At 20.1% G+C, this 12,884-nt stretch overlaps 1 protein-coding gene across 1 annotated transcript in view; it reads right to left on the bottom strand.

The window, feature by feature from the left end:
• Nucleotides 1-11,438, bottom strand: part of LOC117169084 (dynein light chain Tctex-type) — a 15,109-nt gene extending 3,671 nt beyond the window's left edge. The window contains exons 1-2 of the mRNA XM_033355201.1: nucleotides 11,051-11,438; nucleotides 3,975-4,140 (exon numbers count right to left, since the gene is read on the bottom strand). Coding sequence (XP_033211092.1) covers nucleotides 3,975-4,140; nucleotides 11,051-11,071 — 187 coding nt within the window. The 5' untranslated portion in view covers nucleotides 11,072-11,438. The remainder of the gene's footprint in view (nucleotides 1-3,974; nucleotides 4,141-11,050) is intronic.
• Between the last annotated feature and the right edge of the window lie 1,446 nt (nucleotides 11,439-12,884).

Raw genomic sequence — 12,884 nt, 5'->3', positions numbered from 1 at the left:
AATTTTCAAGAAACAAGTTCATTTTTAACCAAATATTTTATTCTTATAAAGGATTAGTGAATTTTCAAGCTAAAAATACGAATTTTCTCTCTTTAAAACATTAATTTGTTATAAAATAGTTGAATTTTTATTCAAAAACAATTATTTTTCTACCCAAAAATTATGCATTCGCAACCAAAAAATATAATTTTGTAAAAAAAATTTCTACTAAAAATATAAATTAAAAAAAAAAAGAGTTCATTAATAACCAAATCGTTTATTTTTATAAGGAATAGTTTAATTTTCAAGCGAAAAAGACGAATTTTCTATCGTTAAAAGATTAATTTGCTATAAAACAGTTGAATTTTTTATTAAAAAACGATTATTTTTCTAACAAAATCTATGAATTTTCAGCCAAAAAATATGATTTTGTAAGAAAAGTGTTATTTTTTCCAAAGAGATCAATTTTCTATAATAAACCGATTAATTTGCAACAAAACAGTGGCATTTCAGTCAAGAAGATTAATTTTCCACCCAAAAATATGATTTTGTTAGAAAAAAGTTAATTTTTTCCAAATGGATAATTTTTCAGGAAAACAAATAGTCGAATATTCTTCTAAAAATATGAATTTTCAAGAAACAAGTTCATTTTTAACCAAATATTTTATTCTTATAAAGGATTAGTGAATTTTCAAGCTAAAAATACGAATTTTCTCTCTTTAAAACATTCATTTGTTATAAAATAGTTGAATTTTTATTCAAAAACAATTATTTTTCTACCCAAAAATTATGCATTCGCAACCAAAAAATATAATATTGTAAAAAAAATGTCTACTAAAAATATAAATTAAAAAAAAAAGAGTTCATTAATAACCAAATCGTTTATTTTTATAAGGAATAGTTTAATTTTCAAGCGAAAAAGACGAATTTTTGTTGGTCAAAAGATTAATTTGCAACCAAAAAACTATGAATTTTCAACACAAAAATAAAATTTCTTAAGAAAAAAGTTTTTTTCCCATATAGATCAATTTTTATTCAAATAGTTTGATTTTCAACGAAATATTTGAATTTTCAACAAAATACATGATTTTTAATTAGAAAAGAAAACTTTTAAATTAAATATGTCAATTTTTTAACCAAAAGTGGAATAGTGAACAGATTATTTTGTACGTAAAAAGTTGCATTTCTATCCAAAAAGAACGACTTTTCAACCAAAAAGACTGATTTTACACCAAAAAATATGATTTTATAAAAAAAATGTGTTATTTTTTCCAACCAGATCAATTTTCTGTAATAAACAGATTAATTTGCAACCAAATAGTCGAATTTTCTTCTAAAAATATGAATTTTCAAGAAACAAATTGATTTTTAACGAAATATTTTATTCTTATGAGGAATTGTTGAACTTTCAAGCTAAAAAAAAAAGAAGAATTTTCTCTCTTTAAAACCATAATTTGCTATAAAACAGTTGAATTTTTATTCAAACAGAATGATTTTTCAACAACAAAATTAATTTTCTACCAAAAGAAATGATTTTGTAAAAAAAAAGTTTTTTTCCAAACAGATCAATTTTCTATAATAAACAGATTAATTTTCAACCAAATAGTCGAATTTTCTTCTAAAAATATGAATTTTCAAGAAACAAGTTAATTTTTTAGAAAATATTTTATTCTTGTAAGGAATTGATAAACTTTTAAGCCAAAAAGATTAATTTTCTCTCTTTAAAACATTAATTTGCTTTAAAAAGTTGAATTTTTATTCATAAGCAACGATTTTTCTACCAAAAAACTATGCATTTTAAACCAAAAAATATAATTTTGTGAAAAAAAGTTAATTTTTTCCACATAAATACATTTTAATGAAAATAGTTAAATCAATTGATCAGTTTTTATTTTTAAAAAAGTTTAATTTTCAACAAAATAGTTGAATTTACGATTAAAAATATTAGTTTTTAACGAAACATTTTATTCTTATAAGGAATTATGGAATTTTCAAGCCAAAAAGACGAATTTTCTATAGTTAAAAGATTAATTTCCTATAAAATAGTTGAATTTGTATTCAACAACGATGATTTTACTATCAAGAAGATTAATTTTTAACCAAAAACTAAGAATTTTTAAAACAAAAATACGATTTTGTAAAAAAAATTCGATTTTTTCCCAAATAGATCCATTTTTATTCAAATAGTTTAATTTGGACCAAATAGTTAAGTTTTTGAAAAATTAAAAATATGAATTTTAAGACAAAACCCCGAATTTCCTATAGTTAAAAGATTAATTTTCTATAAAACAGTTGCATTTTTATCCAAAAACAATTATATTTTCTACCAAGAAGAGTAATTTTCTACAGAAAACTTTTTGAATTTTTCAGTCAAAAAGACGAATTATCAACTAAGGAGTTGAATTTTCAACTAAAAAAATATGATTTTATACCACAAGAATCCAGTTTTTCTAAACAGTTAAAATTTTAATATTTAGCCAAATAGTTGCACTTTTAATAAAAAATATGAACTTTCAAGGAAAAAGTTAATTTTTAACAAGTTATTGAATTTTCAACAAAACATTTGACATTGAATTATATATTTTTTATAATTTTTTTAAAATAAATATAAACAGAATATTTTAAAAGATTCTTCAATTTTATTTTTAATTCGATTTTAAATATGTATTCGAAATTGAATAATTTCAAATATCAAAGCGTTAGAAATCAAATGATTTAGATTAAATTAATTAATTTTAGACTGAAATTTATTTTAATAATAAAAGCACTTACAATTAAATCATTTTATACTAAATCCCTAAATATTCTACAACTTTATTTTTAATATTTTTAATTTTTCATCAGAATAAAAGTTTATTTTGATAAAGAAAAATATTTTTTTATACCATTTTGAATATTATTTTAATGCGCATAGTTCCAAGAATTAAAAATTCTAAAATCAAAATCTTTTAAATTATAATTTCTTTAAAATATTAAAGATTGTATAATTACAGTTCGAAAGAATAATATAATCAAAAAAATTACAGGTTAAAATTAAAAAACTTTTTAGCGTATTTTTTCAATAAAAATTCTACAATACTAACTATTTTTAATAACCTTTAAATTCAAAAGTTAAAAATGACTGAAATTAGATATTTTTCACATTGAATCGTTTAAAATGTTTTTAAAAATTAATCGTTCTTATTTTTAATGGAACTATTTGGTTGAAAGTTTCACTTTTTTGTAGAAAATTCGTATTTTTGGGTTAAATTCCAAATTTTCGAATTTAAAATAAAAATATTATTTATGAAAATATCAACATTCTACTATTTATAATTTAAAATTAAAATCTTTTCTTGGTTGAAATATTAAATATTTTATTTTCCTATAAAAATAATTGTTTTTTTTATTGAAAAAATTTTCTTCTAGATCTAAATCATTTAAATTTAAATGCTTAAAATTTTCAAATTGTCACTTTTCAAATATTTGAAATTTAATCTAATTTAAAAATATATATATAAATATTTTTTTTAATTGAATAATTTCCCTAATTTCCATGATCCGAAATTCCTCTCCCAAAATATTTAAAGACCAGAATTTTAATCTTATAGGTTTTTAATGAATAATATTTTATAAATTGAACAAAATAATTAATTATAATATCATAATTATTGCAATAATTAAATTAAAGTAACTAAAAAGTAAAAAGCTAATAATTTTTTTAACTGAAAATATTTTTTCCTCAATAAATCAAATAAAAAATTACTTTCCTTTTGTCTTTATTTAATAGTTTGCTTAATTTTTTACGTAATAATTGGATTAAATAAAAATTCGACTGTTCGCTATTTATTTAAAAGTGTGGAATAGTTTTTTCTGCTTTTTTACAGCAGAAATGCTACTTTTACTAATTTTTTGAAAATCATAAAATAGTGCGAGACAAAAAAAATTCAAAAACAAAAAACTTAATGAAAAAAAAAATAAATGAAATAAAATATAAAAAATTGCATAAAACTCACCTATATACTTGTAAGGTTTTTGTAATTTAGTAAGATTCCCCAAACAAGCTTCGACAACATTGGAAGTCCATTGATTGACTTTATTATGCATGTAAGCATTTCCGCCAATCGAAACCTCGATTGCTTCCTTAATAATTTTGCTTACATCGTCGACAACAAATTGGGTCTGTAAACAAAATTTTTTATTTAAAATAATTTGTTTATTTCTCCAAATAATCGTTTTAATCAAAGAAAAAAAAATCCCCATTTTTCGATTCACAACAATTTTTCGGGGACATTGAAATTAAAAAATTCGAATTCTTATATCTGAATTTTTCTTTATTTTTAGTAATCAAAACTGAACTTAAAATTTACACACTCAAGTTAAAACTATTTTGAATTTAAACATTTTTTAAATGGAATCTTATAATACTTTTTAAATAAAAATTTGTAAATTAAATGTAGTTAAAATTTAAATTTTTCAATTTTAAACTTAAGTAAAACGCACAGTTGAAAGGTTTCTGGTTAAAAAGTTTAAATCCATGTTATGATTTTCAATGCTTCAAATTTTAGAATAAATAAATAAATTTATAAATGTTTAAACTTCTATAATTTTAAGCAATTTTAAGTAAGAAACATTGAAAATTGAAAGAGTACATTTTCTTTTAAATGTGCAATTTTTAAATTAGAAGTTAAATTATTTTAATTTTAAAACCTATTAAACTAAAAAAAAACTATTTTTTATCAATTAAAAAATTTCAAAATGAATGGGTTCAAAATGTTAAATTATGAATTTAATAATTTCAAGTTATTTAAAAATTGAAAATAGTTCATAAAGTTCCAATCCAACATTTACCTCCATTTGACTACTAAGAATTTCGAATTGAAGCAGTTCAATTTTTAACGCTAAAATCTGTACATTTTTTTATTTTAATAAGTTCAGAATTGTCTGGTGAAATCAATTATTGTTCAATTTTTAATACTCGAACCAGATTTATATTTAAAAAATGGTTAATTAATTTATATTAAAAAATATTTTAAACTTTAAACATTTTTTTACAACAAATATTCAATTTCAAACTCTTGTAGTTTTTATTTTGCTAACCATGAAATTATAAGAGTTTAAAAATATAAATTCTCAACAAAAAAGTTCATTTTCAACCAAATAGTTGAATTTCTATCAAAATCGTTAAATTTTCAATACAAAAAGACGAATTTTCAATAAATTTTTTTTTACCAAAAAGGATAAATTTTCAACAAAAAAAATAATTAAATTTTAAAACAAAAAGTTGAAATTTCAACTAAAAAATATGAATTCTCAATGAAAAACGTAATAATTGATACTTTAATTAAAAAAGAATTTAATTTTTAATAAAAAACAGTTAAATCTCCACACAAAACCGATCAATTTTCAACAGAACAGTTACATTTTTACCCAAAAAGGATGCATTTTTAACCAAATTCTTAAATATAAACAAAAAATAAAGTAGTTTAATTTCCAGTTAAAAATTTTATTTTTAACCAAGTAGTTAAATTTTTAACCAACGCATTTTTAACTAAAATAATTAACCTTGATTTTTCAAAAAAAAAAAAAATTTTTAATAAATTATTACGACTTTCAGCCAAGCAGTTTAATTTTCAACCAAAAAAACACTTTAACTAAAAATAAAAAACAATTGTATCGGCAACCAAAACACATTTATTTTGAACCAAAAAATTGCACTTTAACTAAAAAAAAAATTGAATTTCTACTCAGAGATGAAAATTTTTTAAGTTGTTTTTTTTTTTAAACAGCGGAGTTTCCAATAACAACAAAGTTTCAACAAAAACTTATATTTTCAACCGAATCGTTAAATTTTTAATCAGATATTAATTTTTAACTTAAATGATAAACCTTTATTTTAAAAAATTAATATTTAATAAAGTATTACGACTTTCAAGCCAAGCGCTGAATTTACGAAAAAAGAATTCTCATTGAAAAAGATAAATTCAAAAATAATTAAACAATCATTAAATAATTCATAATTTAATTTTTTGAAGTTGAATTTTCGAAACAAACAAGGGATTTTTCAACTACAAAATATAAATTCTTAACAGAGAATTTCATTTTCAACCAGATAGTTTTTCATCAAAATTATTAAATTTTTAACAAAAAATAAAGTAGTTTAATTTCTAGTTTTAAAAAATTAATTTTTAACCAAAAAGTGAAAATTTCACTTCAAGCAATGCATTTTCAACTAAAATAATGAATCTTGATTTTAAAGAAAATAATAATTTTTCAACAAGGTATTACGACTTTCAATCAGGCAGTTTAATTTTCAACAAAAAAGATAAATTCACAACGAAAAAGGTAACATTCGACATTTTAACCAAAAAAGAGTTAAATTTTAAACCAAAAAGGATGAACTTTAACAAAAATGTTTAATTTTAAACAAAATTATTAAATTTGTAACCAAAAGTGCAATAGTTTAATTTTTACTTTGAAAAATTAATCTTCAACCAAAGAAAAAAAATAGTTTTCAAATAGTTTCATTTTCAGCCAGAGATGAATTTTCAACTAAAATGATGAATATTGATTGAATAACAAAAATTTTTTAATCAAGTATTACGACTATATATTTAAAAATATGAAATCTCAACGAAGAATTTCATTTTATATCCAAAACAACGAATTTTTTAAACAAAATTGTTGAATTTTCAACAAAAGTATTAAATTGTCAACAAAAATAAAACAGTTTAATTTTGACTTTAAAAAACTAATTTTCAACCAAACACACAAATGTTTTAACTAAAATGGTTACATTTTAAAATGAAGAGATGAATTTTCAAATGAAATTATGAATTTTTACTTTAAAAAATTAATTTGCAACTAAAGAAAAAAATAGAATTTTCCAATAAAATTATGAATCTTGATTTTTAAAAAACGAATATTTAATCAAGAGTCAAGACTTTCAGTCAAGCAATTAAATTTAAAAAAAAAGAATTTTTAACGAAAAAGATCAATTTAATAATAATCATCTAATTATTAAATAATTAATAATTTTATTAAACTTCTTTTAAAGTTGATATTAAAAGATGTAGATTTTTCAATTAAAAAAATATGAAATCTAAGCAAAGAATTTCATTTTCAACCCAAAGAGACGAATTTTTTAAACAAAATTATTGAATTTTCAACAAAAGTATTAAGTTTTTTACCAAATATAAAATAGTTTAATTTTGACTTTGAAAAATTAATTTTCGACAAAAAGAATGAATGTTTAACTAAAATAGTTCAATTTTTAAATCAAAAGATGAATTTTCAAATAAAATTATGAATTTTTATTTAAAAAATTAATTTCTAACAAAATATTACGTTTTTAAACAAAGCAGTTACATTTTGAACCAAAAAGGATGAATTTTTTTAAAACAAAATTGTTAAATTGTCAACAAAATAATTAATTTTTTAACCAAAAATAAAATAGATTAATTTTTACTTTAACAAATTAATTTTCAACTGAAGAAAAAAAGAATTTTCAAACAGTTAAATTTACACTAAAATAATGAATCTTGATTTTGAAAAAACGAATTTTTAATAAAGTATTACGACTTTCAGTCAAACCGTTGAATTAAAAAAAGAACTCCCAACGAAAAAGAAAGAAAAACATTTTGGATTTTTCAATTCAAAAATATAAAATCTCAACCAAGAATTTCATTTTAAATCCAAAAGGACTAATTTTTTAAACAAAATTGTTGAATTTTCAACAAAAGTATTAAAGTTTCAACAAAATTATTAAATTTTTAAACAAAAATAAAATAGTTTAATTTTTACTTTAAAAAATGTTATGTTCAATTAGAGAAAAAAAAGAATTTTCATCGAAAAAGATCAATTTAATAATAATTAATTAATTATTAAATAATTAATCATTTAAATAAATTTCTTTCCAAGTTGATATTTTACAACAAGAAAAAACTGTATCATATTTTTAACCAAAAATAATATAGTTTAATTTTGAGTTAAAAAAATTAATTTATGACTAAAGAAAGAAAAAGAATTTCCAAACAGTTAAATTTTCAACTAAAGCTATGAATCTTGATTTAAAAAAAAAACTAATATTTGATAGAGAATTACGACTTTCAGCCAAGCAGTTAAATAATAAAAACAATAATTCTCAACGAAAAAGATCATAAACTAATAATAATCATTAATCAAATAATTAATCATTTTAATGAATTTCTTTTAAAGTTGAGATTTAAAAAAATGTGCATTTTTCAATTAAAAAATATAAAATCTAAACAAAGAAATTCATTTTCAATCCAAAAAGACGATTTTTTAAAACAAAGTATTCAACTTTTAAACGAAAATAAAATACTTTAATTTTGAATTTAAAAAATTAATTTTCAACGAAAAAGAACGAACGTTTAACTAAAATAGTTCAATTTTAAAATCAAGAGATAAATTTTCAAATAAAATTATGAATCTTTATTTGAAACATTATAATTTTAAATTAAATATTAAATAATATTAAATATTAAATTTTAAACAAATTTATTAAATTTTTACTTTTAAAAATTAATTTTTAACTGAAGAAAAAAAAAGAATTTTCAAACAGTTAAATTTTCAAATAAAATCATGAATCTTGGTTTTTTAAAAAGAATTTTTAATAAAGTATTGCGACTTTCAATCAAGCAGTTGCATTAAAAAAATTCTCAACGAAAAAGTTCAATTTAATAATAATAAATTATTAATTGTAATAAATTTCTTTTAAAGTTGATATTAAGAAAAATGTGGATTTTGCAATTAAAAAATATGAAATCTAAACGAAGAATTTCATTTTCAATCCAAAAACACGAATTTTTTAAACAAAACTGTTGAATTTTCAACAAAAGTATTCAATTTTTAACCAAAAATAATATAGTTCAATTTTAAGTTTCAAAAATAAATTTTCACTAAAGAAAAAAAAAGAATTTTCAAGCAGTTAAGTTTTCAACTAGAATCATGAATTTTGATTAAAAAAGAAACGAATTTTTAATAAAGTATTACGAATTTCAGCGAAGCAGTTGAATTTAAAAAAAAATTCTCAACGAAAAAGTTCAATTTAATAATAATCAATTAATAATTAAATTTTTTCAATTGAAAAATATGAAATCTGAAAAGAGAATTTCATTTTCAATAAAAAAAAAAGAATTTTTTAAACAAAATATTAAGATTTTCAAACAAATAGTTACATTTTAAACCAAAAAGGATGGATTTTTAAAAAAATAATAAATTTTGAACAAATTTATAAAATTTTTACTTACCAAAATTATTTTTTAAATAAAGAAAAAAAGAGAATTTTCAAACAGTGAAATTTTCAACTAAAATTATGAATCTTAGATTTTTTCAACGAATTTTTAATATAAAGTATTGCGACTTTCAGTCAAGCAGTTGAATTAAAAAAAAAATCTCAACGAAAAAGTTCAATTTAATAATAATTAATTATTAATTAAATAATGATTAATTTTAATAAATTTCTTTTAAAGTTGATAATAAAAAAGTGGATTTTTCAATTTGAAAATATGAAATCTAAACAAAGAATTTCATTTTCAATCCGAAAGGACGAATTTTTCAAACAAATTTGTTGAATTTTTAACAAAAGTATTAACTTTTTACAGAAAAATAAAATAGCTTAATTTTTAGTTTAAAAATTAATTTTCAACAAAAAAATTTTTTAACGAAAATAGTTAAATTTTAAAATCAAGAGATCAATTTTCAAATAAAATTATGAATTTTTAACAAAATATTACGATTTTGAACCAAGAAGTTGTATTTTAAATTAAAAAGGTTATATTTTTTTCAACAATATTGTTCAATTGTCAAGTAAATTAATAAATTTTTAACCAAAAATGAAATAGTTTGATTTTTACTTAAAAAAAATAATTTTCAACTAAAGAAAAAAAAGATTGTTCAAATAGTTAAATTTTTAACTAAAATTATGATTCTTGATTTTGAAAAAACGAATTTTTAATAAGGTATTACAACTTTCAGCCAAACATTTACATTAAAAAAATAATTCTTAAAAAAAAATTTAATAATACTTAATTCATAATTAGAGAATTAATAATTATGATAAATTTCTTTTAAAATTGATATTTAAAAAAAACTGGATTTTTTAAATTCAAAAATATGAAATATCAAAAGATAATTTCATATTCGATCCAAAAAGACGAATTTTTAAAAATAAATTTTTTTCAACAAAAGTATTAAATTTTTAACCAAATATAAAATTGTTTAATTTGGACTTAAAAAAATTAATTTTCAACAAAAAGGAATGACTTTTTAACTAAAATAGTTAAATTTTAAAATCAAGAGATAAATTTTCAAATAAAGTTATGAATTTTTATTTAAAAAATTAATTTTCAACAAAATATTATAATTTTAAACCCAAAAAGGTTAAAATTACATTTTTAATCAAAAATGAAGTAGTTTAATTTACAGTTAAAGAAATTAAATGTCAATAAAAAAAAACGAATGTTTAACCAAAATAGTTAAACTTTGAAATAAAGAGATGAATTTTCAAATAAAAAGGATCAATTTTTAAACAAATTGTTGAATTTTCAACAATAGAATAAAACTTAATATTAATAAATATAAGCAATTATCAAATCTAATATTATACCCAGAAAGTCCAGTTACCTTTATTATTTACGAATAAACAAAGCGAATTTATTTAGTTATCTAAAAACTTCAAAACTAAAATAAAATATGAAAAATAAAAGCCTTATTCTACAATCGCAGGTTAGCAACACCGAAAAAAACTATAATTATAAAAGAAAATCATACTTATTTTCTATTCAATTCATAGTCAAATTATTCTAAATTTGATTTACAACCATATATGTACACGTAAATTACTCTGGGAACAAATTTCGTAATAGGATTTGAAAACCGGTTTTGTATTTCGGATTGAGAAATTAAACATCTGTTAAAGTTATATTCAATAAGTAATTTTAAGACCTGTATTTATGATAGTTCTACATTTAGAGGAATCAAGAAATCTAAAAGAAAATAAGAATCCTAAAAATGCATACAAATGATAAAATATTAAATCTAAAAAGTAAGGAATACGAAGCAAACTAACCTCTTCATTCATGTCCTCCATGGCGTATATATTTTCGTACACAATCAATTTAAAGTAGAGAAGCCTTTTTTCAAGTTCGTCGAGTTATGTTCACACAAAAAATTCCTTTTTGGAGAATATAATCTCGATTTTCAGAAACTTCTACCTTAACCAACACCTCAAAGAACAAATGATTTTTTTCAATTTTCAGACTGAAAATCTGCACTTTTTACGGCGATTCTTTTTCACGTAAGAATTAAGATCACAGAATAATAAGGTTATATTCTTCTGCAAACATTGAGTGTAGCAACAATTAATAAATTAAAATTTCGTTGGTGTTGACGTATTTCTGACATTTGACACAACTGAATTTTTCGTTGAACCTGAATTACATAATTTGAAGTGATGAAATCTTGGAGGTGCTGCGCCTACTGTGTGTTCCGAATTGAAACGAGTAAAAGGGTCATAAGCCCCTCACGTAGCAAGCTTCAAGATAAAAGGGTCATAAATAATATTTATATATTTATTAATATTTTAATAATAAAATTTTACTTATAATTTATTTTAATTATTAAATTTTACTTATTTATTTTAATTATTAAATGAATCCATTTAAAATTAATAAAATTAAATTAATTTTAAATTATTTTTATTTTAACTCAGAAGCCCCTCAAGTAGCAAGCTTCAAGATAGTAAAGAATACCCGCTTATTTCTGGGGCTTCAACAAATTTTCATGGTCCATTAATTATTAAAATTAAAAAATTATAACTTTTTAAATTGAAATTTTGGGAATTTTATTTTTTGAGAATTTCATTATTCGGTATTTTTATTTTTCGGCAATTTTATTATTCGTAAATTTTATCATTCAGGAAGTTTCCAATTCGGTATTTTTATTTTTTGGCAATCTTATTATTCGCAAATTTTCTATTTCGGGAATTTTCCAATTGAAAAATTTGTCAATTCGGATATTTTATAATTCGGCAGTTTTCTGTCGGAATTTTCCGAGTCGGCAATATTATTAGCAACCGGAAATTTTATTATTCGGGAATTTTCCAATTCAGGAATTTTATAATTCAAGAATTTAATTATTTGAAAATTTTACTATTCGTACATTTTCCAATTCGGTATTTTTATTTTTCGGCAATTGTATTATTCGGGGAATTTTCTGATTCAGGAATTTCATAAATCGGGAATTTTATTATTCGAGACTTTTATTATTCGGGAATTTTCCATTTCGGTATTTTTATTTTTCGGCAATTTTATTATGCGGGAATTTTAGTTTTTGGGATTTTTCAGTCGTCCCTTCCCGAATGATAAAAATCCCGACTTGTAAAATTCCCGAAATAGAATATTCCTGAATTCAAAAAATCCGAAATAATAAAATTGCCGAAAAATAAAATTTCTGACGCTGCAAAATTCCCAAATTATAAAATTTTCGAATCATAAAAATCCCGACTTGTAAAATTGCCGAATTGGGAAAAATCCGAATAATAAAATTCCCGAATTTGAAAATTCTTGAATCGGAAAATTCCCAAATAACAAAATTTCTGAATTGAAAAATTCCCAAATAATAAAATTTTCCAATTACTAAGTTGCCGAAAAATAAAATTCCCGACACTGTAAAATTCCCGAATAATGAAAATCCCAAATTCGAAAAGTGGGAATAAAAAAATTCCCGAAAAATAGAATTCCTGACACTGCAAAATTTCCAAATTAGAAAATTCCCGAATTATAAGAAACCGAAATTGTAAAATTCCCGAAATGGAAAATTCCTAAATAATAAAATTCACAAATTGGAAAATTCCCAATTAATAAAATTGCCTAATTAGAAAATTCTCAAATAATTAAATTTCC

The sequence above is a fragment of the Belonocnema kinseyi genome, chromosome 3, assembly GCF_010883055.1.
Source record: "Belonocnema kinseyi isolate 2016_QV_RU_SX_M_011 chromosome 3, B_treatae_v1, whole genome shotgun sequence".
Lineage (NCBI taxonomy): Eukaryota > Metazoa > Arthropoda > Insecta > Hymenoptera > Cynipidae > Belonocnema > Belonocnema kinseyi.
Note: the sequence above shows the minus strand (reverse complement) of the source record. Positions and strands in the feature narration are given on the sequence as shown.